Below are 27,710 nucleotides of genomic sequence, written 5' to 3' on the forward strand. Positions count from 1 at the left end.
TGGGCTCTGAGCTGATGGTGCGGAGCCTGCTTGGGATTCTGTTCTTCTCTCTGCCCCTCAGCTGCTTGTGCTCTCTCTCAAAATAAATAAATAAACTTAAAAAAAAAAGCAAAAATCTTGTGTCTAAGGTGGGATGCTCAATCTTGCTTATAATAACAGAAATACAAAATAAAAATGCACTAAGATGTCATTTCTCACCTGTCAGGTCAGCCAAAAACCCAAAGCTTTGCAACATACTCTGTTGGCAAGGCTGTGGGGAAGCAGGCACTCACTCAGTTGCTGTGGGGAAATGAAAAATGGTACAACTGCTTCAAATCAGGATGTGACAACGTAGCAAAATTGCCTGTGCCTTTACCCTTTAGCCTAGCAACCCCACTTCCCAGAATCTATGTCAGACACACACCGTAGTATATAAATGGCCCTGAGATGAAGAGCTTGGTAATTTCTGTGGGTAACATCCTTAGGATCCCCTTGTTTCTTCCAGGTCTCATTCTCAGGTGGGGTTCTGAGGTCATGGCCACCTCTTGAGCCCTCTCATCTTGAATCCAACCCCTGGCTGGGAGAGCATCCTGGGCAGGCTTTGCACAAGTGCAATTGGACAGAAAGCTCCCTCTGGAGATTCTGGAGGGGCTCAGGAGGCAATGGATAAATCCTTCTTTCCTCCTCAGGAGGATGGTTCTGAGATGAATTTCATAAAGAGGCCTAGAATGTCCTGGGAGACTGAGCAGAAGAGACCACCTTGGTAGCCAAGAGTTGTCTTGGCTCTGTCACCTCTCCTGGTCACACTCCTTCCCCTGTCACCTCCTAAAGCCACTCCTGGCAGGCTCTGCTTTGGGGGGAAGCCAGGCCAAAATCCGATACAGAACATACACTCAGAATAATACAAGCTTGTAAGTGTGTCAAACAGTACGTTTAGTATTTAAAGAGCAGGGTTTAAAACGAAAAGCAAAACTCCTTACCCCTCCCCCATGCAATTCCACTGCAGGAACCAGTGATGATTTTACCCAGTTTCTCAATGCACAAGCAGGAAGAGGACCTCAGGAGGAATCACCTCCCCAGGTCCAGCCCACGCGCCCCGCGGTCTCACGCGTTCGAGAGGGGATCTGGCGGCCCCTGCTGGTCATGCGGAGACGGAGCTGGTGGTGCCTCCTGAAAGAGCGGCACCTTCCATGGCGCTGTTGGCGCTCAGGCTTGGGTTGCATGTTCCCACTCCCCCGCTGCCTTGAGACTCTGGGTGACCCCCCCCCCCCGGGGTGCCTCACCAGCTAGGAGCTCAAATCCTCTTCCCCAACTGCCTCCTGCCCCTGACGTACCCGTCCCACTGTCTTCCTGGGAGTTTGTCACTCCAGTATTCCTTTTGGCCAGGTGTCCTTGGCTCTCTGATAGGCTGGAGTGGTGGAAAGGGCACTGGCTTTGGACGTGACCTGGAGTCCCACTTCTGCTCTGCCCAATTGCTGGGTCTCTGTGCACATCTCTGAGCTTGTTCCTTGGAGAATTGGGACTGCTGAGAGGCCCCAACAACAGAGATGGTGGAGCAACCAGGTGGGGGTCTGACTCTGAAATAGTCCTTGAACCCAGCTGCCTGAACCTGCATGCTTTCCCTCCCTCTTCACCTACCCAAACCCAGCCCCCCAGCTCCTGACTGCCCCTCCCAACAGTGGTTCTTTCTGCTCTGTTGGGAAGTTCCTCCAGCTCCCTCCCTCCCACTGAAAGTGACTCTGTCCAGCCCTTGGGCTTGACCACAGGCTTCACTTTATCTTTCATACTAGCCCAGGGCCACAGAGAAGTCTTAACGTTACCCAGACTCCCCCTTGACTCACTAATAACACAACTCTAAAATAATTATTTGTCGGGGGTGCCTGGGTGACTCATTCAGTTAAACGTCTGACTCTTAATTTTTCGGCTCAGGTTATAATCTCACAGTTCGTGGGTTCGAGCCCCATATCGGGCTCTGTGCTGACAGTGGGGAGCCTGCTTGGGATTCTCTCTCTCCCTTCGGTCTGCCCTTCCCCCACTTGTGTGCACACACACTCTCTCTCAAGATACATACACTTTGGGGCGCCTGGGTGGCTCAGTCGGTTGAGCGTCCGACTTCGGCTCAGGTCATGATCTCACAGTTTGTGAGTTCAAGCCCCGCATCAGGCTCTGTGCTGACAGCTCAGAGCCTGGAGCCTGTTTCAGATTCTGTGTCTCCTTCTCTCTCTGCCCACTCATGTTCTGTCTCTCTCTGTCTTAAAAATAAATAAAATATTTAAAAAAAGATAAATACACTTTAAAAAATAATAAAATAATTATTTGTCAAATTCTAGGACCCAATGACTAGGTCTTATCACTTGACAGAGTCAGCCATGACTGGGCAAAACCCAGAGAAAGGACATGGAAGGTGAGAAGGGAAGGAAGGGCTTTGGTGCAGTGTGGGCATTATGGAGGAGGCCAATCTCTCTGGGGATGTGGCCAGTCCTGACTGAGGACTGTCACCTGACTGAGGTGAATCCTTCAAAGGTGAACTGAAACTTATCGGTGCCACCAAGCAGGTGCTCCATGTTTACTGCAAGAGGCATTTCCTCTTTGATGTCTGTATATAAACAGGGACACCCCACCTAGAGTGGGCAGTCTCTCCTCTTGTTCATTGAGATTTCTAGTTCCTTTTCCAGGACGATAGGAAAGTTTCATTTCTCCAGCCTCTTGAAGAACGGTTTGGCCATGTGACTTATTTGGTTAAGGAGCTGTTGACAGAACTATTTGTGTCTCTTCTGGGTGGAAGCCTCTGGGTGCCACAGTGTTGGTTCCAGATGGTAGAGACACCACCAGCCTGAGTCCTTGAGGGAAGCAAGGTGGAGTAGAGCCTCCCTGACCTAAGATACACGTGTCCGTCTGAGCAGTGAGAAACCAACTTTGTCTCATTAAGCCCCTGAGACTTGGAGTTGCTACTGCAGCATAACCCAGCCCATCCTGACTAATGCATCCTAACTCCTTTCTGAAATAGTACATGCCACCTAGCAAACAGGCAGGAAGGTGGATTATTCCCTTTGAGACTGTAAGCCCTGTGAATCTAGAATTTATTCTTTATTTTTAATTTTTTTAATGTTTCTTTACTTTTGAGAGAGAGACAAAGTGTGAGCAGGGTAGGGGCAGAGAGGGAGGGAGATTCCAAAGCAGGCTCCAGGCTTGGAGCTGTCAGCACAGAGCCTGATGCAGGGCTTGTACTCATGAATCTCAAGATCATGACCTGAGATGCAGTCGGACACTCAACTGACTGAGCCACCCAGGCGCCCCTAGGATTTATTCTTGAACAATGAATGGCAGGTCAAGGTGTCCTCAAGTCGAGGACATTCACACTGAGCTGACCATGGTGTGAGCTTGTCTGCTCTGACCTGGACGCCAAGGTCACGGCTCTTCTGGTAGAGCTGGCCTGTTCATCGTGCTCGTCTGCACTGCAGCCCTGGAGCTGTAGGCTGGAAATGGACTCTCTGGAGGCTTCCGGCCATCCCACACCACTCTGGTGAGAACCTGTCCCTCCCTGTTGGAGTTCTCCCTGCCCTGTTAGTCAAGCCTCCTCCCTATCTTGTTTGTTTTTCTGTTTCATATTCACGAATGGCTGGTCAGGAGTGGTTGCAGGCTTCACTCAACATCGCCATCTGTACCAACACGTGTGTAAGGGGAGACGGCGGGCACAGTGGGGTAATGTGCACAAACTTCTTCATAGGACTCTAATGGGAAAAAACTAACTTTGTTTTCAACTGGCCAGCGCCCCCTGCTCTGAGCCCTATCCCTGCTAATGGGAAACAGCAAATTTGCTCTGTAATGGTGATGATCTCTCCGGATTTATTTTAGTCTTCCAGGTCTTCCAACTTTCAAATTTTCTTCCTTTCCCCCTGCGCAAGCCTGCGTAATCGCTGTTTCCGGCTTCATGGCCACAGGCTTCGCTTTATCTTTCATACTAGCCCAGGGCCACAGAGAACACTGACTGTTTGGGTTTCACCCTTGCAGAGGGAGCCTCTCACCCAGGTGTGGGGATCAGTCCTGAACTGGCTAAGCCAACCTCAGCAGAGCCATCACCCTGTGCTTGGTGTCTGGGGCTGAGCACCTGACACAAGTTCTGACCTGCATCACAGGGGTAGATATCTGTCTTGCCTTGTGGCTTGCTGTAAAAAAGAAACAAAGGAAAAGTAATGGAACTTGTTTTTTTTATTTATTTTTGTACGTTTATTTATTTTTGAGAGACAGAGACAGAATGTGAGTGGGGGAGGGGTAGAGAGAGAGGGAGACACAGAACCCAAAGCAGGCTCCAGGCTCTGAGCTGTCAGCACAGAGCCTGACACGGGGCTTGAACTCGTGAGCCTTGAGATCATGACCTGAGCCGAAGTTGGACACTTAACCGACTGAGCCACCCAGGCGCCCCAAGAAATTGAATTTGTTACCCAAATCTTCCCCAAAAGAAAGATCCAAGCCCAGATGGTGTCTCATACAAACACAGAGAATAGAGGAGGGGTGAACACTGGCCACTCAGTTCCTTTTCTGAGGCCAGCACCACCCAGGACAGAAAGCTGGCAAAGAGATTACAAAAGAAAGTTACAGACCAATAGGCCAGGTTAACGTAGACTTAAACATCCTTATCAAATATTAGCAAATCAAACCCAACGTTAATGTAAAAAGATAACACATCATGACATAGTAGGATTTATTCCAGGAATGCAAGGTTGTTTTAACGTTTGAAAATCAGTCAATGCATGCTTCTCTCACTCAGCCTCCCTGCCAGGCCTGCAGATTATAGAGCTATGAGCACTTAAACTCCTTACATGTGTTTCAGAATGTGGTACTTTTTGGATTTTAGGAAATTATATGACACCCCCAGCAGGCTCTGAGGCAGCACTTCCTAATCAAATGCATTAGTTAATGGTTCTGCAGAATATAAAAAATATTCTCACCAAGCAAAGTGACTTAAGACTGCAAATAGCCTCATATTAGATCAGGTTAAAGTCTTGCTGCCGAATGGCCTCAAATTTAACAAAGTGAAAACATCTTTCTGGTTTTCAAGACTTTTTGAAGGGGCACCTGGATGGCTCAGTTGGTTGAGCATCCAACTCTTGATTTCGGCTCGGGTCATGATCTCATGTGGGTTCCAGCCCTGTGTCAGGCTCCACGCTGACAGCCTGGAGCCTGCTTGGGATTCTCTCTTTCCCTCCCTCTCTCTCTGCCCCTCCTCTGCTTGCGCATACATGCACTCTATCTCTCAAAATGGATGAACTTAAAAAAAAAAAAAAGACTGTGTTATAGTTTGGATATGAACCCCTCTTTAATTGTAGCCAATCTTACTGCTGCTTTAATTTGCATTTCTCTGACTACTTGTGAGGTTGAGCCTTATTCATAAGATTTGAGTCATTTATGTGTCTTGTTTTCTTACTGGTCTGTTAAAAATTGTAGGTACAATTGCATACTAAGGATTTTAACTCTTTGCCTTTCATATTTATTTTTTTATGATTCAACAATTTTATACATTACTCAGAGCTAATAGTGATAAGTATATTCTTTCTAAAAAATTTTTTTTTATTTTTAGAGAGCAAGAAATCGAGCAGGGGAGGGGGCAGAGGAAGAGAGAGAGAGAAAGAGAAAGAGAATCCCAAGCAGGCTCCATGCTTAGTGTGGAGCCTGACATGGGGCTTGATCCCATGACCCCGGGATCATGACCTGAGCCAAATGATAAGTATATTCTAATTTGGGGTGCCTGGGTGGCTCACTCAGTTAAGCGTCCCACTCTTGACTTCAGCTCAAGTCATGATATCAATGTTTTGAGAGTGGAGCCTGCTTGGGATTCTCTCTTACCCTCTTTCTCTCAGCCCCTCACCTGCTCATGCACATGCTTGCTCTCTCACTCTCTCAAAATAAATAAAAAATTTTAAAAAGTATAGTCCATTTTATCTATTTCTCCCATCCTCCACATTTCTGCCCTCTGATAACCACTATTTTGTTCTCTGTATTTAAGAGTCTTTCTTTTTTGTGTCTTTTTTTTTCCTTTGCTTGTTCCTTTATTCCTTAAATCCTACATATGAGTGAAATCATATGGTATTTGTCTACCTCTGGTTTATTTCACTTAGCATTATGCCCTTCAGGTCCAACCATGTTGTCACAAGTGGCAAGATTTCATTATTTTGTATGGCTGCGTAATATAGTACTCCATTACCTATCTATTTATGTATTTATCTCACTCTTCTTTAACCATTTATCTATCAATGGACACTTGGGTTGCTTTTATATCTTGGCTATTTTAAATAAAGCTACAATAAACATAGAGATGCATATGTCATATTGAACTAGTGTTTTGTTTTCTTTGGGATAATACCAAGTAGTGGGATTACTGCAACATGTGGCAATTCTATTTTTAATTTTGAAGAAACTCCAAACTGTTTTCCATGGTGGCTGTGCCAATATCCATTTCTACCAACAGTGCATGGGTTCCTTTTTCTCCACATCCTTGCCAGCACGTATTTCTTGTCTTTTTTATTCTGACAGGTGTGAGGTGATAGCTCATTGCGGTTCTGAATTTGCATTTCCCTGATGATGAGTATGGTTGAGTGTCTTTGCATGTGTTTGTTGCCTGTTTGTATGTCTTCTTTAAAAAATGTCTATTGAGGGCCTCTGGCCATTTTTTAATTGGATGATGATGATGATGATGATGATGATTTTGGTGATGGGTTTATAAGTTCTTTATAAATTTTGGATGTTAACTCCTCATTGAATATATCGTTTGCAAGTATATTCTCCCATTTGGTAGGTTGCCTTGTCACTTTGTTGATGGTGTCCCTCACTGTGCAAAAGTTTTGTTTTGTTTAATTTTACTTTATTTTATTTAAGATTTTATTTTATTTTTATTTATTTTTTAATTAAAAAAATTTTAACATTTATTTATTTTTGAGAGACAGAGAGAGAGCGTGAGTGGGAGAGGGGCAGAGAGAGAGAGGGAGACACAAAATCCGAAGCAGGCTCCAGGCTCTGAGCTGTCAGCACAGAGCCTGATGTGGGGCTCATACTCACAAACCGTGAGATCTCGACCTGAGCCGAAGTTGGACGCTTAAGCGACTGAGTCACCCAAGCGCCCCTTTATTTTATTTTTTAAGAAGTCTCTACACCCAACATGGGGCTCAAACTCACAACCGTGAGATGGAGAGTTGCATGATCCACTGATGACCCAGCCAGGTGCCCCTGCAAACCCTTTTTATTTTGGTGTAGTTGCAATAGTTACATTTTGATTTTGTTTCTCTTACCTGAGGAGACATATCCAGAAAAATATTTCTATGGCCCGTGTCAAAGAAATTATGGCCTGTTTTCTTCTAAGAATTTTATGGTTTCCGGTCTCAATTGCATATTAGGGCTTTTGACTCTTTGTCTTTCACATATTTTATAAATATTTTCTCAGCTTATCATTTGCTTTCTATATTTTCTTTTTCTAGGAAAATTTAAAATTTGTGCGCAGTCAAATATATCTTTTCCTTTTGGCTTTCCGGTTTCCAGGCTTAATACTCAGCAATTTCTACTCCAGTAATGTAAATGTTATTGTTTTCTCTTTTTAATTTTTTTTATTCTGTTTTCTAATACATTGTTTTATATTTAAATATTTATTATGGAATTTTTTTTAACATTTATTTATTTTTGAGAGACAGAGAGAGATAGAACACAAGCAGGGGAGGAGCAGAGGGAGAGAGGGAGACACAGAATATGAAGCAGGATCCAGGCTCTGAGCAGTCAGCACAGAGCCCAACGTGGGGCTTGAACTCACGGACTGCGAGATCATGACCTTAGCTAAAGTCAGCTGCTTAACCAACTGCACCACCCAGGCACCCCTGGAATTTTTTCTTTTTTTGAGAGAGGAGAGAGAGAGAGAGAGAGAGAGAGAGAGAGAGAGAGAGAATGTCAAGCAGGCTCCACACTGTTAGCACAGAGCCTGACTCAGGGCTCAATCCCATGAACTGTGAGATCATGACCTGAGCCAATATCAGGAGTCAGACATTCAACTGACTGAGCCACCCAGGGCCCCCCAGTTGAACTTTAATTTAAACCAGTTCTAGGAGCACTTGGCTGGCACAGTTGGTGGAGCATGCAACTCTTGATCTCAGGGTTGTGAGTTTGAGCCCCACGTTGGATGCAGAGATTACTTAAAAAAAAAAAAAATCATTTAAACCAGTTAGAACGGCATTGTCTACCTAGAACTTCCAAAACAATCTTAAAGAGGAGTGATAACCCCTGTCTTGATCCAGATTTTAGTAGAAACAACTTTGATATATCCATTTAGTTTGATTGATTGATTGATTTAAGTTTCCTTTACAATTTTGGATTCTGGTAAATAGTCTTTATTACATTTAAGTATATTTCTTCTATTCTTTTTAAATTTATGCCCTTATGAGGAAAAGATAGAGAATTCTTTCAAATGTCTTTCTTTCTTTCTTCCTTTCTCTCTTTTTCTCTCTTTCTTCTCATCAAGTGCCTTTCTGAGTATCCATGGATATAATCACAAGATTTTTCTCCTTGATTTACAAGACAAGGAATTATCCTTTTTGTTTCCTAGAATACGCCCTGAATGACTTTCCTGTTACTGCTATAGCAAACAACCACAAACTTAGTAGCTCAAACCAACACAAATTCATTATATTGTGTTCTAGGAAGAGTGTGCTGGTATTGTATGTGCCCTCCCTGACTTTTCTCTGCACTCTGCTCTGGTTTCCACCCCTTTAATTTGACCTAACCTGCTCTTGCTAAAGGCACTAGTGACTTCCATGTTGCCAAATTCCAGGGCCTCAGTTCCCCTATCTTCTGAGTCCTCTCACTAGAATTTGATGCTGTGGACTGTACTCCCTGTCCCTCCTTCCTCCCTCCCCTTTTCTTTCTTTTCTTTCTTTCTTTCTTTCTTTCTTTTAATGTTTATTTCAGGGGCGCCTTGGTGGCTCAGTTGGTTAAGCGTCCAACTTCAGCTCAGGTCATGATCTCATGGTTTATGAGTTTGAGCCCCGTGTTGGGCTCTGTGCTGACAGCTCAGAGTCTGGAGCCTCTGCTTCGGATTCTGTGTCTCTCTCTCCCTCTGCCCCTCCCCTGCTTGTGTTGTGTCTCTCTCTGTCTCTCTGTCTTGTCTGTCTCTCTCTTTCAAAAATAAATAAACTTTAAAAAAGAAACTTAAAAATTTAAATATTTATTTTGAAAGAGAGAGCACAAGTGGGGGAGGTGCAGAGAGAGAGAGAGAGAGGGGGGGACAGAGGATTTGAAGCTGGCTCTGCCCTGACAGCAGAGAGCCCAATGCAGGGCTCGAACTCACAAACTGTGAGATCATGACCTGAGCCAAAGTCAATGCTCAACCAATAGAGCCACCCAGGTGCCCCTCTTTCTTGTTTTTTCTTTCTTTGACACAACCTCCCAGTCTATAATTTGTGTGATGCCTGATGTTGGAATCCCTAAGTGTCTCTTCTCAAGGGTAAGCCCCTTATTCATCCCTGAGGCTTTAAATATCATCCATATCCAGTGACATTCATATTTTTATATCCAGCTTAGACTACTCTTGTTGGCTTTAGACTCATAGGACTCCAGCTGCTTGTATGACACCTCCACTTGGATATCTTGGAAGCATCTCAAATTTAATATATTCAAAATGGATCTACTGACACGTCCCCTCCTTTCTGCCTGCCTCCAGCTCTCCCCTCTCCCCATTTCAGTGAATGGTGCCTTTGTCCCTCCAGGACACTGACCTTCCTGTGTCCTTTCCCCTCTTCTCTTTAATCCTTTTCTCATCCAACACTTACTTGTTGATGCCTATTACATGCCAGGCACTCTGTCCCAGTGCTAGCAATATAAGCAACATTGTAGTGTGGGGGAACAGCCAAGAAACAGTAATCATGTAAATAAACAAGATGATCACAGGGTGTAGAAAAGGTATGAAAGATTTGAATAGAGGAATTTGATGGACAGAGACCCAGAGAAGGAGCTGGTGATGAGAGCATTTGAGGGACAGTGCTCTGGGTGGAGGAATCCCCATTTGCAAAGGCCTGCGATAGAAAAGAGCAGAAAGGAGGTCAGCATGGCTGGAGCATAAGGAAGGGGGTGAAGAGGCCATGAGAAGAAGATGGGAGGCACACAGGAGTCACATCATGCAGGACCTCGTTGAGAGCCATGAAAGATTCAAAGCGGGTGAGTTATATGATCTCACTTGTAGTTTTCAAAGACTGCTCCAGACTGATAATTGGTAAGGGGTTTCTTTTTGTGGGTGATGAAAATGTTCTAAACTTATAACGTGGTGATAGTGGGGCGCCTGGGTGGCTCAGTCGGTTAAGCATCTGACTCCCGGTTTCGGCTCAGGTCACGATCTCACAGTTTTGTGAGTTTGAGCCCCACCTTGGGTTCTGTACTAACAGTGTGGAGCTTGCTTGGGATTCTCTCTCTCCCTCTCTCTCTCTCTCTCTCCCCCTGCCCTGCCCTCCTCTCTCTCAAAAATAAATAAATAAATAAACTTAAAAAATAAAAAAAATAAAAGAATGTGGTGATGGTGGCAGAACTCAGTGATTACACTGAAATAAAAAACAAAACAACAACAACAAAAAACCTGTCTGGTATGTGAATTATATCTCAGTAAAGCTGTTAGCAGGACAAAAGGAAATCACTCTGGGGTTGAGGGTGACCAGGCAGAGGACAAGAGGATAGCCCAGGAGATCAACCGTGTTCATCAGATGATGGAGGGATGACAGAGCCTGGGCCAGAGTGGTGCCTGCCTGTGGGTGCCAGGCAGGATGTGGCGAATGTCAGGTGGGGGACGGGGAGTAAGGAGGGTTCTTTTCTCAAACTATTGGCAACACAGCAGCAAGAATAATCCTTGAGAAAATAAAATGGGTCATTCCACTGTGCAGCTTGAGCCTTCAGTGGTTTCCCACTGCCAGTAGAACCATGTCTGGCTTCAGGCCCCCAGCCTCAAAGCTGGGTTGCTTTGGCCAAATCACCCTGCCCTAACCAGGCCCTCACATCTGTCAAATCCCAGTGTGAGTGCCACTTTCTCAGCAACTTCCTCCAACCTCACATTATGTCAGGGGCTCTTGCTGTCCTGCACAGCACTTGTCAGGATCTGTAGTCATTGGCTGAGTTGCATAATCATTCATTTTTTGTTCACCTCCCCCACTAAACTGCAAGCTCTTCCAGGACAGGGATCTTTTCTCCTGTGATTATGCCTCCAGTGCTCAGGCAAGAGCACGGTATATGAAATGTACTGGAGTGTTATCTGGGTGGATTGAATGCATGAAATGGATGTATATGTGAGAAGCTAGTAAGCAACAGGTCAAGGAACCTTCAGAAAGGAAAATCACATTACAAAGACTCAAAAATGTAAGGGACAACCCACAGAATGAGAGAGAGTATTTGCAAATCATATACTCGATAAGGGATTAATACCCAGAATGTATAAAAAATCCTTAAAACTCAGACAAAACAACAACAATAACAACTACCACCAAATGAAAAATAGAAAAGGAACTTAAACACACATTTCTCCAAAGGAGATCTACAAATGGCCCCGAAGCATATAGAAAGATGCTCAACATCTTCAGAGATGTTCATTAGAGAAATGCAAATGAACACCACGGGGAGACACCACTTCACACTCCTTGACAGCTACTGTAAAAAACTAAAACCAAAAACAACTAGGAAATAACTAGTGTTGCTGAAGATGTGGAGAAATTGGAAGCCTTGTGCATTGCCGGCGGTGATGTAAAATATCTCAGTCTCTGTGGAAAACAGTTTGGTGGTCCTTAAAAAAGATAAACATAGAATGACACAGGATCCAGCAATTCCACTCCTGGGTATATACAGATACCCAGATCTGTATGAAACAGATACTTTTACCCCCAACGTTCAAAGCAGCACTATTCACAAGAGTTAAAAGGTGGGACCAACTCAAATGTCCATTAATGGATTAACAGATAAACAAGATGTAGTATATACATATAACAACATTTGTTTTAGAAAGAAAGGAAATTCTGATAAGGTCTATCCTAATGGATAGACCTTGAAACTATTGTGTTGAGTTAAATAACCATACACAAAAAATATTCTACGATTCCACTTATGTCAGGTACCTAGAATAGGCAAATTTCTAGAGACAGATTAGAGGTCACTGGGGACTGGGGGAGTCAGTGCTTAAATGGTAGTATTTCAGTTGGAGAAGATGAAAATGTTCTGGAGAAAGACAGTCGTGATATTTGCACAACATTGTGAATGTATTTAATCCCATTCAATTGTACACTTAAAAATGGCTAAAAGGGTAACTTTTTTGTTAGGTATATTTTACCACAACAAAAAAATTTTAAACATAAGGAATAACGTTAGCCATCAGTACACTTTGAACACCTGGCTGCAGGATTCAACCACAGTGAGTGACCAGGCTAAAGCCTTGGGAGACCAGGGTCAATACCTAAAAAGTTCAAAACCAACGGTTGTCGCATTTCGCCTTGAAGGAGGTGCGCTGAGCCAACCGAAGGGGGCGTGTTAGGATCCCCTTTTCCCAGCCTCGCTCTGCGGCGGACCCCCCTCCTTTGGGAGAGCCAGGCTCCTCCCCTGGGACGCTCCGCCTCCGCCTTTGTTTATACTGCTCCAAATAAACGAATTCAAGGTGGTTGGAATAGTTTCGGAGTCTTCACGAGGTGTGGGAGAGGCGATCTCCTGTAATACAATCGGGATCGCGCAGCTGGAGGGGCAAAGCCAGGCAGCGTGGAGGTGGGGATGCGCTTGGGACCCTAGTCCCCGGCTCTACCCACTGCGCCCGCGTGGCTGTCTGAGTGTCCAGCTCCAAAGTGTGGTCCCTGCCCGCAAGCACGTTCGGGAGGCTGCTGGTGCTGAGATTCCAAGACGATGGGGAGAAACGAGTGTCCTGACGTTCTCAATCTAACCACTAAGAGAATTGTAAAGTTTTGCATCTGCAAATAGTTAAGTGTTGAGCATTAAAACGATGAAAAATACCGAGAAACAAAGCAAAACAAGACAATTCACCCACGCTGGCACCATCCAAAGTCCCTATAAACATTTTAGATTATACCTTGTATGTGTGTATATACATACATATACACACACACACATTCTATACATGTGTGTAGTTATACATATTTCAGAAAACTGAGCTGTACTATTATTGCTTCATGAATTGCTTTTCACGTAACAAATATTGTAAACGTCTTTTCAAAAATATACTCCTAAATCACCATTTTTAATCATTGTGGAGTATTCTATTATAGAGATCAGTTTTTCTCAATTTCTTTTTTCATGATTGTCACCCAAAGGAAACTTTTTGGACAGTTTTCCCCCTAATGCCTCCCCACATGAAATGTTAATAGCATAGACATATGGTATATCTTTTTAGGTGGCCATAAAGCATGGTAGTAGCAAAGATTGTATTTGCCTTTCCCCCACACTCAAGAACTAATTTTTGCCACCCTTAGGAGGTGATATCACTCCAAGTAAGAATGTATGGTAAAGCTATACCACAATTTATTCAACACAACAATAGACATTTAAAGTTATTTTCTATGATTTCCCCATTTCAGGCTGCAATAAACATTCTTATAATTTTTTATAAAAGTAAGCTCTACGCCCAACAGTGGGCTCAAACTCACCACCCCAACATCAAGAGTCCCATGCTCTACCGACTGAGACAGCCAAAAAAAAATATATTTTAAGTTTATTTACTTATTTTGAGAGAGAGAGATGGCGGGGAGGGCAGAGAGAGGGAGACAGAATCCCAAGCAGGCTCCACACTGTCAGCACAGAGCCTAATATGGGCTCGATCCCAGAACAATGAGATCATGACCTGAGCTGAAACCAAGAGCTGGATGCTCAACCTACTGAGCCACTCAGACACACTAAGGGACATATATTTTCAAGACTTTGAATATATATTGCCAATAGTCCTTCAGGCAGACTGTACCAATTTACATTCCAACAGCAGTGCAATGCATGTGCATGGCGTCTCCCTGCATTCTTTCCCTTTCCAGCTCTATTATTACTCTTTTTTAAAATAGTATTTGTTTGTTTGTTTAGAAAAAGAGAGAGAGAGCATGTAGGAGGGGCAGAGAGAGAGGAATCTCAAGCAGGCTCCACACTGTCCGCGAGGAGCCGGATGAGGGGCTGGAACTCACAAACTCTGAGATCACCACCTGAGCGGAGATCAGGTGTTGGATGCTTAACTGATTGAGCCACCCAGGTGCCCCATATTATTACTCTTTTTAACAGTCATTACTTTGAAAATTAGTGGTGAAAGGTGCTGCATTGTTTTTTACTTTAATTTGTATTTCTTTGGCCACAGTGTTTTAATGTAACGTTAATATAGTTTTACATGGTCCATATACCACTTATTAATTTTGTAATCTGCTCTTTTCCCACATACAATTATATCACACACATTTCTTCACAATATCAACAAATCCATAAAAACATAATTTTAATGGCTGCAATGTGTCATCACAAAAATTAAGTGGAATATACCAGTTTCTATTAAAACTATGATGTCATTAATTTTAAGACACACTATTTATGTACTACTAAAAAAATGCTGCCAAGTAAACTATAACATGCCACTGGTTTTTAAAACACATCCCTATATTAGAGAGGTTAAACTGTGAAAAGATATTATTTTAGAATTGATGAAAGATATAGATGATGAATAAATGCATGCTTTATCTGTGTGGGAAAGGGCTTTCTAAGCTTAAAGATAAAAGAAAGTATCCATGGCTTTGACTTCATCAAAATTAAAAACTTCCTTAATTTCTTTTTTTTTTAAGTTTATTTATTTTTGAGAGAATCCCAAGCAGTCTCTGCACTGTAAATGCACAGCCCACCTAGGGCTCCATCTGATCTGATGAAGTATAAGATCAAGACCTGAACTGAAATCAAGAGTCAGATGCTTAACTGACTGAGCCACCCAGGTGCCCCAAAACTTCCTTATTTCTTATTAAAACTATAACAAGCAAAAGGTAAGTGAACAGAAAGATATTTGGGGCAGCTGTGACCAAGGGTTAATAGCCTTAAAAAGACCACAAGATCACTGGAGAAAGCAATCAAACTGCCAATTTACATAAGAGGGAGTTGGCTATAAATGTATAAAATTTATTCTACCTCACTAGTAATCAAACAGGTGCAAATTAGAGATATGGTTTTTCTCAGTGTTACATCACCAAAGATTAGTGGAAAGGAAATTTTCAGTGCCAGCAAAACAAGGGATATGAAACCCTCACATACCACAGAGAGGATTTGTCAAGTGCTATAGCCTTTATTAGGGGCCTTCAAAAGACTCAGATCCTTTCATTAAATAATTTTACTTCTAGAAATTTACCCTACAGAAATGATCAAGTCTTTCTGTGATAATGATACATTACATTGATTTTTTTAAAGGATTTTTAAGTACCTCTACACCTTATGTGGGGCTCAAACCCACAATGCCAAGATCAAAAGTTGCATGCTCCACTGACTAAGCCATCCAGGCACCCACATTCTTATTATGGGAGAAAACCACAGGAAACTGTAGGAAAAAAACTAGGAAAAATAAACATCTTAGAAGTGTGGCCATATTGGGGCGCCTGGGTGGCGCAGTCGGTTAAGCGTCGGACTTCAGCCAGGTCACGATCTCGCGGTCCGTGAGTTCGAGCCCCGCGTCGGGCTCTGAGCTGATGGCTCAGAGCCTGGAGCCTGTTTCCGATTCTGTGTCTCCCTCTCTCTCTGCCCCTCCCCCGTTCATGCTATGTCTCTCTCTGTCCCAAAAATAAATAAACGTTGGAAAAAAAAAAATTAAAAAAAAAAAGTGTGGCAATATTGTTAAAAGGTAGAAACATGATTTTTTAAAATGCACTACCAAGGAGATCAGGGGTTTTCCCTCATCTGATCATAAACCAGCGTTCTTTGGTCATTTAGTAAGACCTGAACTCTCAAACGCTGTAACCTATTAAGACGACACCTCCGGATGTTAATTATACCTTAATTAAAACAAAAAATTATAAGAAACCTCTGGGAAGTGTCTTTGTGATATCCTGGAGAGAGCATCCAAAAGCAAAAAAAATGGGGGCGCCTGGGTGGCTCAGTCGGTTAAGCGTCGGACTTCAGCTCAGGTCATGATCTCACACTCCGTGAGTTCGAGCCCCGCGTCAGGCTCTGTGCTGACAGCTCAGAGCCTGGAGCCTGCTTCAGATTCTGTGTGTCCCTTTCTCTCTGCCCCTCCCCTGCTCATGCTCTGTCTCTATCTCAAAAATAAGTAAAACATTAAAAAAAATCTCAAAAGCAAAAAAAATGTTTTCCTTACTTGTGAACCACCCAGAAATAGAACTTCTGTCTGGAAGATTTGGGAGTCCCACGTCTTGGTGACTTCAGCCAAAATGCCATTTCCTCTAGCTCTGTTTTCATTTGAGGGCAGGCAGCATTATTCACCCTGCCTGTTCTTTCTGTGTCCCTTTCACTCCTAGCCATGGAATTTTCCTTTACCAACAGCTTGTATTCCTCCCTGTTGAAGATCTGCTAGAGCCTTCCCCTTGCACTTGGAGTTAACACCCTTGCCAAGACCTAAATGGCCCGTCAGGATCACCCTACCTCTGGGATCCTATCTTGGATCATTGTCCCCCTTTACTCCATTGATGAATCTTTCTCTAGTTTTCTCAAACCTGTCAAAACTGGATGAGGCTTCCAGATTATTACACTTGGGCAGGAACAAACTTTCGCCCAAGGATTTCGCCCAAATCCTTTCATGGTGGCATTCAGAGAGGCCTTCACTAACTGTCCAACACTACCTTATTGCTAACTTGTTTATGGCCTGTGTCCTTAGGTCTGAGGTGGAGAGGACAGGCAGGTAAGTTCCCTGCAGTGCTGGTGGGGACCAGGAACACCACTCATCTTGTGCCATATGCTCACATGGGGTGACCCGGCGGCTCCACCGGGGAAAGGGACTTAATAGTACCCACTTATCCTTGATAGAATTAAGCAGGAACCTGCTCAGGAGAGCCGAGTCCGGCGCTGATGAAGTGCAGTGGGACACGGCTTCCGGCCACCCTTTCTCGTGGCAGCGCCCCGCGGCGTTCAGGGCCTGCCTACTGGGCGCCGCAGGGGGGGGGGGGAGGGTCGCGGGGGTGCGAGTTCGTTAGGGCAAAAGCCAGGTACGGGACTGAGGCACGCGCAGGAGACCCCGCGCGGGTCCGGGCCTCAGGCCCGACGGTGGCAGGTAAGGGGAGTGGAGGCATATAAGCCTTGGACATGCTTCCGGTGTCGCAGCCCCCAGGAGAGGCCCAGGTGGTCATAGGCTGGTTCTAGGGAGAAAACGGGTATAGGCGGCGCCAGGGCGGGGAGCGGCTGTCCCTTCAGGTCAGCCCGGAGCGCGGATAATAGGCTAGAGTAGGGGTAGGAACGTAGCCACTGCACCACACCCCAGATCTCGGGACGGCCTTTCATATGATTACTACAGGGAATGGATTGCCGCCATTCCCCTCCCCCACTCTGGCGGGTAAGGGGACAGACCAGTTTGAAGGAAGACGCATGCGCATGAAACTAAATCATAAACGGCAGAAGCTCGAAGTTCAATAACCGCGGAATGGCGCAGGCGCAAGAAAGCCCGGCGGGTTTATGGAGGTGGGAGGGGGAATGAGCCCAAAACGCGTGCGCACAATCATATGCTGCCTAGAGGGAGGCCCGCTCATGAAATTACGCATGCGTCTGAGCTCTGTGTGACGCAAGGGGGCGGTGCGGGCACCTAGCTGCGCGTGCGCAGAGCTTGTTCAAAGGGCCTTATTTAGGTTGCGCAGGCGCCCGCTGGCCATTTCTTCTCAGCCACGCCGAAGTCGTGTGTTCAGGTAGGTGAGTGTCGCTCTGTGTTTGCTACCCAGCGGCCCCCGAGGATGTCATTTTTTCGAGGACTGCTTATCCCTAGCTCTCGGTAGTGTCTGTGGGGCCCTGGCAAGGTGCGGGCTGCAACTAAAAGCCAGAAGTAATTCGCCGAGTAGCGGCGGGGCCGCCGAGGCCTGCAGGCCGCGTCGACTCTATTGTGTGAGATGTCGGAGGAGGCGGAGCGGAAGCGGCCGCCGCCATTTCCTTGCCTCCACGCTGGCGCTAGGCCAGGGCCCCCTCGGCTTGGGGCACCGGTACTTGGTGCCCATAGCGGCTTCGGGCTCCCGGCCGTTGGCCAAAGAGGTGTTGGTGTTGGAATTGCTGGGTTTCGGGCGTCTGCACGGGCTCGCCTCATACTCGGGCGCCGCGGACCGTCGGGCGCCTCGAGGGCGGAGGGCTGTTGAATTTTAACATTTCCCTGTTCTGACGTTCATCCTTCGCCTTGCAGTCTGTTTGGACGCCAGGACCCACTAAGAGACAATGATGTTGGGCACCGAAGGCGGAGAGGGATTCGTGGTGAAGGTCCGGGGCTTGCCTTGGTCTTGCTCAGCAGACGAAGTGCAGCGTTTTTTTTCTGGTGAGTTTGAAGCGGAGGCGGGAGTTCGGGGCCGGAGCCGGCGGACGGGCAGGCGGGCCGTGAGGCGGTCGGGCCAGGGCGGGGCGGGGCGGGCCGGGCCTGGGGCGCCCCCTGGCGGGGCGCGGGCGGCAGCCGTTCCCTCTGGGCTGCTCGCGCCCCGCCGGCCGCTGTTACGCAATGGAAATTGCGAAAGCCCCGCCCGCCCTCCGAGTCCTCTTGGGGGGGGAGTGCGGCCTCTCTGGCTGATTTTTTTGTTTTGTTTTGTTTGTTTGCTTTACCTACGTTTAAGCACTAGTCTTCTACGGCTATCTTTTCGAAAGGATAAATGGGATTTCTCTCTTCATCTTGAGAAAATTGCCCAGTTGCTGGGCAAACAATACTAACATTTTGCAAAACCTTGAAGTGTAACAACTTACTCCCAGTTTTGGCATATTCTTGAAGCAGGGTATTTGACTTCAGAAAGTTAAAATGTCACTTGTTAATTTCAGACAATTTTCCAAATCAAGATTTGGTAATTGTGACGAGTTCTTGCTCATTCTAGTTCTTAATCTGGCTCACTTTACAGTTGAGGACACTGAAGCCCAGGGAAATTTACTTGTCTGTGTAGCTCTTTTCCAGTATGTAGGTTTTCTGAATAATTTCTACTAGAATATCCTTGTTCTCATTGCTAGTGTGAGTTTAGGCTGATAAAGATATATTTGGAAGAAATTTACAGGTTTTGGAAGGACACTTGTAGTATTGACTTACTGTCTGAATTTAGCCTGGGTAACGGAAAACGACCTGTAAAACGAGAACCAAGTACACTGGAAGCCACCTTGCGGTGAGCAAGACTGAGTTTGGCTTCAGCTGTGCAACTTGGAGCATTTTAGCTTGCTAACATTGATCCCCACTTAGGTGAGTATTGGCCCTGCAAATTTGGATTCACAGGAGAAATTGTAATGTTGCTGCTAGTAAGGTAAAACCAAGTGCCCTGGACCAAAACTTGAAACAGTACCCAGAAAATGCCATAAAATCAAAGTCCAGACTTTATGAGGGGTTTCAAAGGATGTTCAATGGAGAAGACTTGGAAATCAATTTTGTTAAACTGGATTTTGGGTTTTCTTGAGGTAATGTATCATCTAGGGAGTAAGGAAGTTTGGGAGAAGTTAATGGCTTAAGTTCTAGAAAGCGGCTCTGGGATTTGGTAATATTGCTCATTCTAGGCTTTGCAAAAGCTCTGTAGCGGAGCATGAATAGGCGTTTCATCTGTATCACCCAGAGGTGGTTTTTTTTTTTTTTTTTGTTCTTGTTTTTTTGTTTTTAGTTTTAAATTCTGTATTAACGGTTGTTTTCTTTCCAGACTGCAAAATTCAAAATGGGGCTCAAGGTATTCGTTTCATCTACACCAGAGAAGGCAGACCGAGTGGCGAGGCTTTTGTTGAACTTGAATCAGAAGATGAAGTCAAATTGGCCCTGAAAAAAGACAGAGAAACTATGGGACACAGATATGTTGAAGGTTTGATTTATGTTGCCCTAGTAACAGTAAATAAAAACATTAAACACATAGAGCTCTATCTTACCCCTTCTGAATTTTAGGTATTTGACCGCATGGAAATGGTCATCTAAGGGAGTTTATGGCAGCTCTTCCTAGATTATCTAAAGACCCAGGAAGTCTGAACTTCATTCTCTGACTTTCCAAAATTGACTAATTCTAAGCACCTCTTTCAGTATTCAAGTCAAACAACGTTGAAATGGATTGGGTGTTGAAGCATACTGGTCCAAATAGTCCTGACACGGCCAATGATGGCTTTGTACGGCTTAGAGGACTCCCCTTTGGATGTAGCAAGGAAGAAATTGTTCAGTTCTTCTCAGGTATGTAGTTGTGTTTGTTGCTGAGCAGTGAGTTCTGGCTAGCTTCTGGCAACATGTGATTTAATAGACCTTAAAGTTGAGTAGCTTAGATATTTAAACAGGTGTGAGTATATACAGGTGAATTAAATGTTTTCTTCTTCCTGGAGACCTTCAAATAATTTAAGCCCATCTTAAAGGTGGAAATTAAGTACTTTGAAAATGCTAACTTTTGCCTATATTTAGTATTGTAGTTCAGAGTAGATCTTTGAGGATTGTCCTCAACAGCTTAACTACTTCCTCACAATGCTGTTCAGCAAAGTACTTCAAGTTAAAGGTAAGATCCCTTAACATTAGATTAGTTTGAGTTAGGTTGTTGTGATTTATGGCAAGTGCCTATGTTTTAAGACAAATTGGGTCATGGGCCCAGAAACGTCTCTAATGGCCTAACTCTTAGTGGGGAAAAAAAATACGGAAGCAACTGGTTGTTGTAGCCAGGGAATTATGAACTTACTTAAAATCTAACGTAAGAGTAGTTTGAATGTAGTCTCATTGTCTGAAATAAAGTATTTTGAAACTGTTCTGGGCCTAAAGTATTTGAATGTTTTTATGCTGAAGAGCTGGTAAAATTGCATGTGTAGAAGAATGTTAGATCATATATTTTAAGTACTATTTTAATACTCATGTGATAAGTGGAATTAAGAAATCCTTTCATGGTTCAGTATAGTATGTATGAAAATCTTGACTTAGATATGTATCAAGTCCTAATATTTTGCCAGAATTCTTGAAATCAAGTCTGCTTTGATTGTTTTTGTCTAAATTGGTGAGAATTGAATGCTATCTGTCAACGTTAAATATGAACATAATTTCATATCTTCTAGGAAAGTGCTTTAAGCCCTTTTTGTAAGCTTGGGAATGTATCCACGGAAAGGATTTTTCATAGACGGAATTTCCAGAAGTGAATCATACTACTATTAGAGCATAAGAGTGCATGATTGTGCTGTGTAGATCAGTTGTTTGTTGAAAAGTTTAGATTGTATGTTTGTCAATTATATGACTTAAGCAATGTTTCAATTTGTATATGAAATGTTTAAATGTGTAATTTTTTTTAAAAGTTGAAGTTCCACTAACTTAGAACATTGAAATATAAATTGAGGTAAAAGGTGTCTTTAGTAACTGTTGTATTTAATGCTTGAAACTTTATTAAATTCTTGTGTAATTCTCAACATTAATTTGCATAGATTAGAGTGTTAATTGTTGAATTCTTAATGCATCCTGTGTTCAAGTTTTTTTCTTACATACTGTGCCATGGGGTGTGTTAAGAATTGAGTTATACTTTGTAATAATGGAACTTCATATTACAATGCATATGTAAAAAAGTACTTGTTGAAAGCATACCGTTCACCTAAAGTTAAAATTCTGGTTTATTTAAAGCTATAAGAAGAATCATTTCTGGGCTTGTGATGTTAATATTGCCCCCCTACTGGGGTTATTTGTCCTTGGGTTGAAGGGTTGGAAATCGTGCCAAATGGGATAACATTGCCGGTGGACTTCCAGGGGAGGAGTACGGGGGAGGCCTTCGTGCAGTTTGCTTCACAGGAAATAGCTGAAAAGGCTCTAAAGAAACACAAGGAAAGAATAGGGCACAGGTGGGGATGGATGGTTGGTTGGATTTGTCACTTTTCTTATGGTAAACAATTAAATCCATATTCTCTCTGCTTAGAAGAAACCTATTTTCTAGTCCCAATTGATGTTTCGCCACAATTTTCAAATTCCCTATATTAAAGTCCCATAAAGCATTGAGATTAAAGTTTAGGTTTTAAAATTGTCCCCAGTTAATTTGGTCTCCCTTACGATACTGTAAGATTCCAAGATTCCTAATTCTAATCAATAGAGTTGAGAGACTATGGCTTTAAAAAATGTTAATGCAAACCTGGCTTTAGCTGTAATAACACCCACCTAGTAAATTAATATTACCATAAGAAAATGTGATACTTTCTGATCTTGTTTTTAAAGTTGAAATGCAACAAACTTTTTCTTGCTGTATAAATATTCTGCATATGTATTAATAAGCATAGCTTTCAAGAAATTGTCACAAAAGGTTTTATTCTCTTTGCTTGTGACTATTTTTCATTGAAGCATGCGCTTACCTATGCTGATTTCTACTAAAAGCATAGGCCTGGGGTATTATTGGCGAAAGAAAATGTGTAGTGTGGGCTAGACTGTTGGTGGAGGCTGGCTTTTTAGCCCACTTGCTATACATGATGCCAATGGATTTAAGACATGAAATGTTGAAAGTTGAGTGGAATTCTTTCCCTCCTAAAACATTTATTTGTAGTACTCCTCTCTACCCCTAAGGTTGGGCTCTCTGCCTCAGAGGAGTGAGTTATACTCTATAAATACAATTTACATTAAATCTTACAATTGAGTGAATTTCTGGTCATTGCCTATGCAAATATAAGAAATCTGGCTTTAAATATTAGTCAGTTTCATGGCTATGACTACATTGTTTTCTTGTGTAACTAAATACCTGTATGAAATGAACTAATGTTTTTTCTCCCTTCCCCATCCCTTTCCTTCGTGAACAATGCTTTAGGTATATCGAAATCTTTAAGAGCAGTCGAGCTGAAGTTAGAACTCACTATGATCCACCACGAAAGCTTATGGCCATGCAGCGGCCAGGTCCCTATGACAGACCTGGAGCTGGCAGAGGGTATAACAGCATTGGCAGGGGAGCTGGCTTTGAACGGATGAGACGTGGTGCTTATGGAGGAGGTACGTCAATATGCAGATATCACAAGGTCTGTTGTTTGTGTAACTGTTTTCATTTGATTGATTGTACTTCTTGTCTTCCAGGTTATGGAGGCTATGATGATTATAATGGATATAATGATGGCTATGGATTTGGGTCAGATAGATTTGGAAGAGGTAAGGTAAGAATTGAATTTCTCAAGTAAAGGATACTTACACTCTTGTCCATCTAGACCTCAATTATTGTTTTTCAGGAATGTCTGATCACAGATATGGGGATGGTGGCTCTACTTTCCAGAGCACAACAGGACATTGTGTACACATGCGGGGATTACCTTACAGAGCTACTGAGAACGACATTTATAATGTAAGTGTAAGATAAATTTACAGGTTGTCTATTTCAGGAGAGCATTAAAAACTTGGTTCTTAGTCTAAGTGAAACAGTACGCTATAAATTTGTTTTCTAACAATAGAGATTTGACTTATTCTCTGAAATGCTTATATTTAGTTCTTTTCACCGCTGAACCCTGTGAGAGTACACATTGAAATTGGTCCTGATGGCAGAGTAACTGGTGAAGCAGACGTCGAGTTTGCAACTCATGAAGATGCTGTGGCAGCTATGTCAAAAGACAAAGCAAATATGCGTAAGTGAGATTTAAGTGTCTAGGCCGGGGGTCTCTACAGATGGTTGAGTGACCAGTGTTTGTGATAGAGAAATAGTAGGGATGTATGAGAAATTCGGTCTGATAATGAGTTCTTTGGTTTGTGTTTAAATGGGGGTTTAGTGGGATTGGAAGGGGTTTGTGATGAGAACATGGACTTGAATTATAGCCTTAATTGACTTAATTTAGATGAATGTTTAAATCAAAAGGCTGGTTTTTGAAATGTGCATAGTCCAATTGCCTGAGAAGCAGCTAGACTTTTTTTTACCAAAAGTATTTGAAGTTCACAGATCTACTTGTTTAAGAACTTAAAAGTGCTTCTCTCTCTTTCTTTCACCAACAAACACTTTCAAACTTTTTTTTTTCTCATTTCAGAACACAGATATGTAGAACTCTTCTTGAATTCTACAGCAGGAGCAAGCGGTGGTGCTTACGGTAGCCAAATGCTAGGAGGCATGGGTTTGTGTAAATATCACTTTAGTGTCTTTTTTTTAAGCTAACCTTGTATGCCTTTTCTCTCATTTCAGAACACAGATATGTAGAACTCTTCTTGAATTCTACAGCAGGAGCAAGCGGTGGTGCTTATGGTAGCCAAATGATGGGAGGCATGGGCTTGTGTAAATATCGTTAGTTTTTTTAAAAACCAAAACATATCTATATAAGTCGATTATATAAGTTAAGTTAATTTATATTTTAATGAGTTTAGCATAATTAAGTTAGGCAAAGAGTTTTCAATTTGAATTTTGTCTGGCTTATTTAAATCCTTGTGAGTTAATGTAAAAACTGTTTAGATGACTAGTTTTAAGTACTTTGGGGGAGGGGATGGCAGAAACTAGTTCGGTTGTCTTTATGAAGTATAAGTCTAAAATTAACTAAAAAGCACAGGATGAATAAATTCTTGGGCATAGTTGGGCATAATTAGGTGTTCAGTTATACCTGTGTATTCATATAACCTTACTGTATAAATTATGGGGTAAAACCCCACTAAATCCAGTTAAGCAGTATCTTAAGGTCTTCTCAAAATGCCTCTACTTTATGGAATCATGTGCATTTAGTCCTGCTGATGTGCATACTTGTTGGCCTTTTGGTTTATAAATGTTTGATTAGTTCATACGATGGATAGGTAGTTTTGGTCATAGGCAATAGGCAGAAGGAGACAGAGGATTATAGTAATATAAACTCAAAACTGGAAAATCATAGATTTAGAATTACAAGCCCGGTACCACCAGGTACCACATTACATATGGCACAAGGTTCTAATGTTCTCTTAACTTAACAGCAAACCAGTCCAGTTATGGTGGCCCAGCCAGTCAGCAGCTGAGTGGTGGTTATGGAGGCGGCTATGGCGGCCAGAGCAGCATGAGTGGATATGGTAAGTGTGTTTTTCTGTATACTTGAGATAAGTTTTAGGCAGGTTTCTTTAGTTGGGGGAATATGCAGGCTTCTTTTTGGTGAAATTGGGGTTAATAAATAATATGCTTTTGATCCAAATGTAACTTGTTCTTTTAATAGCTTAATTTTCAGAACCAATCTTTGGGAGGGGGAAGTGTTGTATAAATTATTAGTCATTGCAACTTGGAATAATGTCGAGCCAGAAAACATCTGCCTCCATTTATTAAAAAAATTGTTCATCTTTTTTTTTTTTTTTTTTTTTCTGTCTTTTCGTTAGCATTAAATCCATTTTAGATGGAGGGAGAATTTTATAAAGTAGAATGGTGGTTGGGTTCAGGACCGTATTTACTAGTCAGTTTTATCCTAGGATTGCTTTTATTTGATTTTTTTTTTCAATTGGTCTAAAGAATGGTGATTTTGGTATTATAGTCTTACCCTACAAAATCCTTTTGCAGACCAAGTTTTACAGGAAAACTCCAGTGATTTTCAATCAAACATTGCATAGGTAAATATTTTCTCAAAAAATATAATTTAAATTCCCAATAGCAAATACTGATATGTTGTAATAACACTATTTCTATAGCAGTCAATGGCTCTGACTTAACTCCATGGAGGCTGCCATTTTGGGCACAGTGAGTTGCCTTTAGTCCAACTTTTGTCGTCTCACTTCCTGCCCACCATGAATAGGAAAAGCAAGAGACTGCCCCTGACCTCCCTATTCATATATGCCATTCGATGGACACATTGTGAATGTTTATGGTAAAATTTTTTTTTTAAAATGCCTTGTTTAGCTTTAAAAACAACATGAAGTAATTTTGCAATTTTTGAAAAACACTAGTTTTCCTTTAAACTTAATTTTCTATGTTGATCCTGAAGCATCCAATTAAATGGTAGCACGAGAGTCTGGCAAGTTGGTACTGCAGAGAAAAGGGGTTAATTGAGACTTGTTTGGAGTCGGGAGTCCCCTTTCCCAAACATGCTTCTCGCCACTTGGACAGCAGCCATTTGTACTCGTATACTTTTTAAACTTTTTCTTGGAATGCTATATTTTATTTGACTGATAATCTGATAATTCTCCTGACTTGTAATATTGATCTCTTTGCAGGCAGCCAAGGAGCAGTGAACAGCAGCTACTACAGTAGTGGAAGCCGTGCATCTATGGGAGTGAACGGAATGGGAGGGATGTCTAGCATGTCCAGTATGAGTGGTGGATGGGGAATGTAATTGATCCTGATCACAGACTCTTGGTCAACATTTTTTAAAGAAAAAAGTTTAACAGTTTTGCAATACAAGCTTGTGATTTATGCTTACTCTAAGTGGAAATCAGGATTGTTTTAAAGACTTAAGGTTCAGTATTTTTGAACACAAACTTTCATCTAGGATGTAACAACCGAGTAAACTATAACTGTTAAACAATTTTCAGCTTTTCTCTAGTTATATAGTAGGATGTACTTAAGCAGTAAGTGTATTTAGGTTAAAGCAGTTGAATTATGTTAAATGTTGCTCTTATACCACATTACATTGAACACTGTTTGGATGCATGTTGAAAGACATGCCTTTTTTTTGTAAAACTCAATATAGGAGCTGTGTCTACATTTAAAAGTGAAAACATTTGGCATGTTTGTTAATTCTAGTTTCATTTAATAACCTCTCTAAGGCACGTAAGTTTAAGTTTTTTTTTTTTTTTTTTTTTTAAGTTAATGGAAATTTGAGACGCAATACCAATACTTTAGGATTTTGGTCTTGGTGTTTGTATGAAATTCTGAGGCCTTGATTTAAATCTTTCATTGTATTGTGATTTCCTTTTAGGTGTATTGCGCTAAGTGAAACTTGTCAAATAAATCTTCCTTTTAAAAACTGCACTTTGTCTTGTCTATACTTCAGTGTCATGTGGACTGTTTCTTGGTGCTCTATTCCTGCCCGGGGCGTAGGTGACAGTGGCTCACATCTTTGGCTGTGGCAGAGAGGCTCGGCAGTTGAGGCTGTTGTGTAGATGTCGTCAGACTTCCCTCCAGTGCAACTGAAGGTAAATCTAGCTTGTGGGGCCCTTGTGGAAGGGCTGTGTGTTTGGCCTGGCTGCGTAGGACCTAACCTGAGCTGCCTCTGACTCGCTAAGCGCTTGCGTAAAACATGGAGAGGCAGAAGTGCTCACTGCATGTTCTGCATGTTCGCGGAGGCCTGCAGCAGGCCTGGCTAAGAAGGAAGTGCCAGGGGTGGCAGGTGGCTGACCAGCAGCCACCCTTCCCACTCTGATGGCATCTCTTGAGTTTTTGCTTACGTGGGGTACGGGAGGTCTTCTAGAAGGAGCTAGCCCTCTTAAAGGTGTGATTGTCTCAAAATTCCTTTAGTACATGCTTAACACTGCAGACTCCGCTTAAGCCAAATTGAGGATTTGAAGCCACTTGTGTCAGTGCTGAAAATCTCTTTTCATCTTGGGTGAGGTTTGGTTACAATCCTAGGTGTTTCTAAGCATCTGTAGATGGCAGCATTGCACAAACGTGTGCAAAAGGCCCTGCAGATGTATTGTGCTGCATCCCCTCTGTGGAGGATGGTGCTATCCCACATGGTGGAGGGGAACAACTTGCCATCAGCCTGGGGCACACAAGTGTTCTTGGAATCCTTAGCCTGTC

The 27,710-nt window shown here is 42.8% G+C and overlaps 1 protein-coding gene and 1 long non-coding RNA gene across 9 annotated transcripts; one reads left to right on the forward strand and one right to left on the reverse strand.

Annotated features, from left to right (window-relative positions):
- Positions 1 to 18,494, reverse strand: LOC125175751 (uncharacterized). The gene is made up of 4 exons (XR_007155955.1): positions 18,343 to 18,494; positions 8,840 to 8,843; positions 5,858 to 5,860; positions 1 to 11 (listed from the first exon to the last, which is right to left on the reverse strand). It is a non-coding gene; the product is annotated as an uncharacterized LOC125175751 (long non-coding RNA).
- On the forward strand, positions 17,705 to 26,942 carry HNRNPH1 (heterogeneous nuclear ribonucleoprotein H1). Of its 8 annotated transcripts, none has more exons than XM_047876551.1 (14): positions 17,705 to 17,837; positions 18,320 to 18,448; positions 19,788 to 19,943; positions 20,156 to 20,299; positions 21,786 to 21,924; positions 22,872 to 23,050; positions 23,132 to 23,203; positions 23,260 to 23,393; positions 23,535 to 23,670; positions 24,064 to 24,123; positions 24,216 to 24,275; positions 24,968 to 25,060; positions 25,536 to 25,585; positions 26,186 to 26,942. In XM_047876551.1, exons 2-13 carry the CDS (start codon positions 18,352 to 18,354, stop codon positions 25,583 to 25,585), a joined length of 1,320 nt encoding a protein of 439 aa, XP_047732507.1. In that variant the 5' UTR covers positions 17,705 to 17,837; positions 18,320 to 18,351; the 3' UTR covers positions 26,186 to 26,942. The 8 variants fall into 8 exon arrangements, with proteins under 8 accessions (XP_047732507.1, XP_047732511.1, XP_047732485.1 ...); XM_047876544.1 differs by having other exon boundaries at positions 17,706 to 17,837; positions 24,216 to 24,305; XM_047876555.1 differs by lacking the exon at positions 24,216 to 24,275 and having other exon boundaries at positions 24,064 to 24,153.
- Positions 26,943 to 27,710: the final 768 nt, after the last annotated feature.

This window comes from Prionailurus viverrinus, chromosome A1 (assembly GCF_022837055.1).
Source record: "Prionailurus viverrinus isolate Anna chromosome A1, UM_Priviv_1.0, whole genome shotgun sequence".
Taxonomy (NCBI): domain Eukaryota; kingdom Metazoa; phylum Chordata; class Mammalia; order Carnivora; family Felidae; genus Prionailurus; species Prionailurus viverrinus.

Bases quoted from the DNA above. Each gene is read 5' to 3' on its own strand.
- HNRNPH1 (XM_047876512.1), top strand. From the start codon at position 18,352: ATGATGTTGGGCACCGAAGGCGGAGAGGGATTCGTGGTGAAGGTCCGG. The intron at 23,204-23,259 runs GTAAGGTAAGAA...TTGTCCATCTAG, and splicing joins GTCAGATAGATTTGGAAGAG to ACCTCAATTATTGTTTTTCA. The intron at 23,394-23,534 runs GTAAGTGTAAGA...GCTTATATTTAG, and splicing joins CTGAGAACGACATTTATAAT to TTCTTTTCACCGCTGAACCC.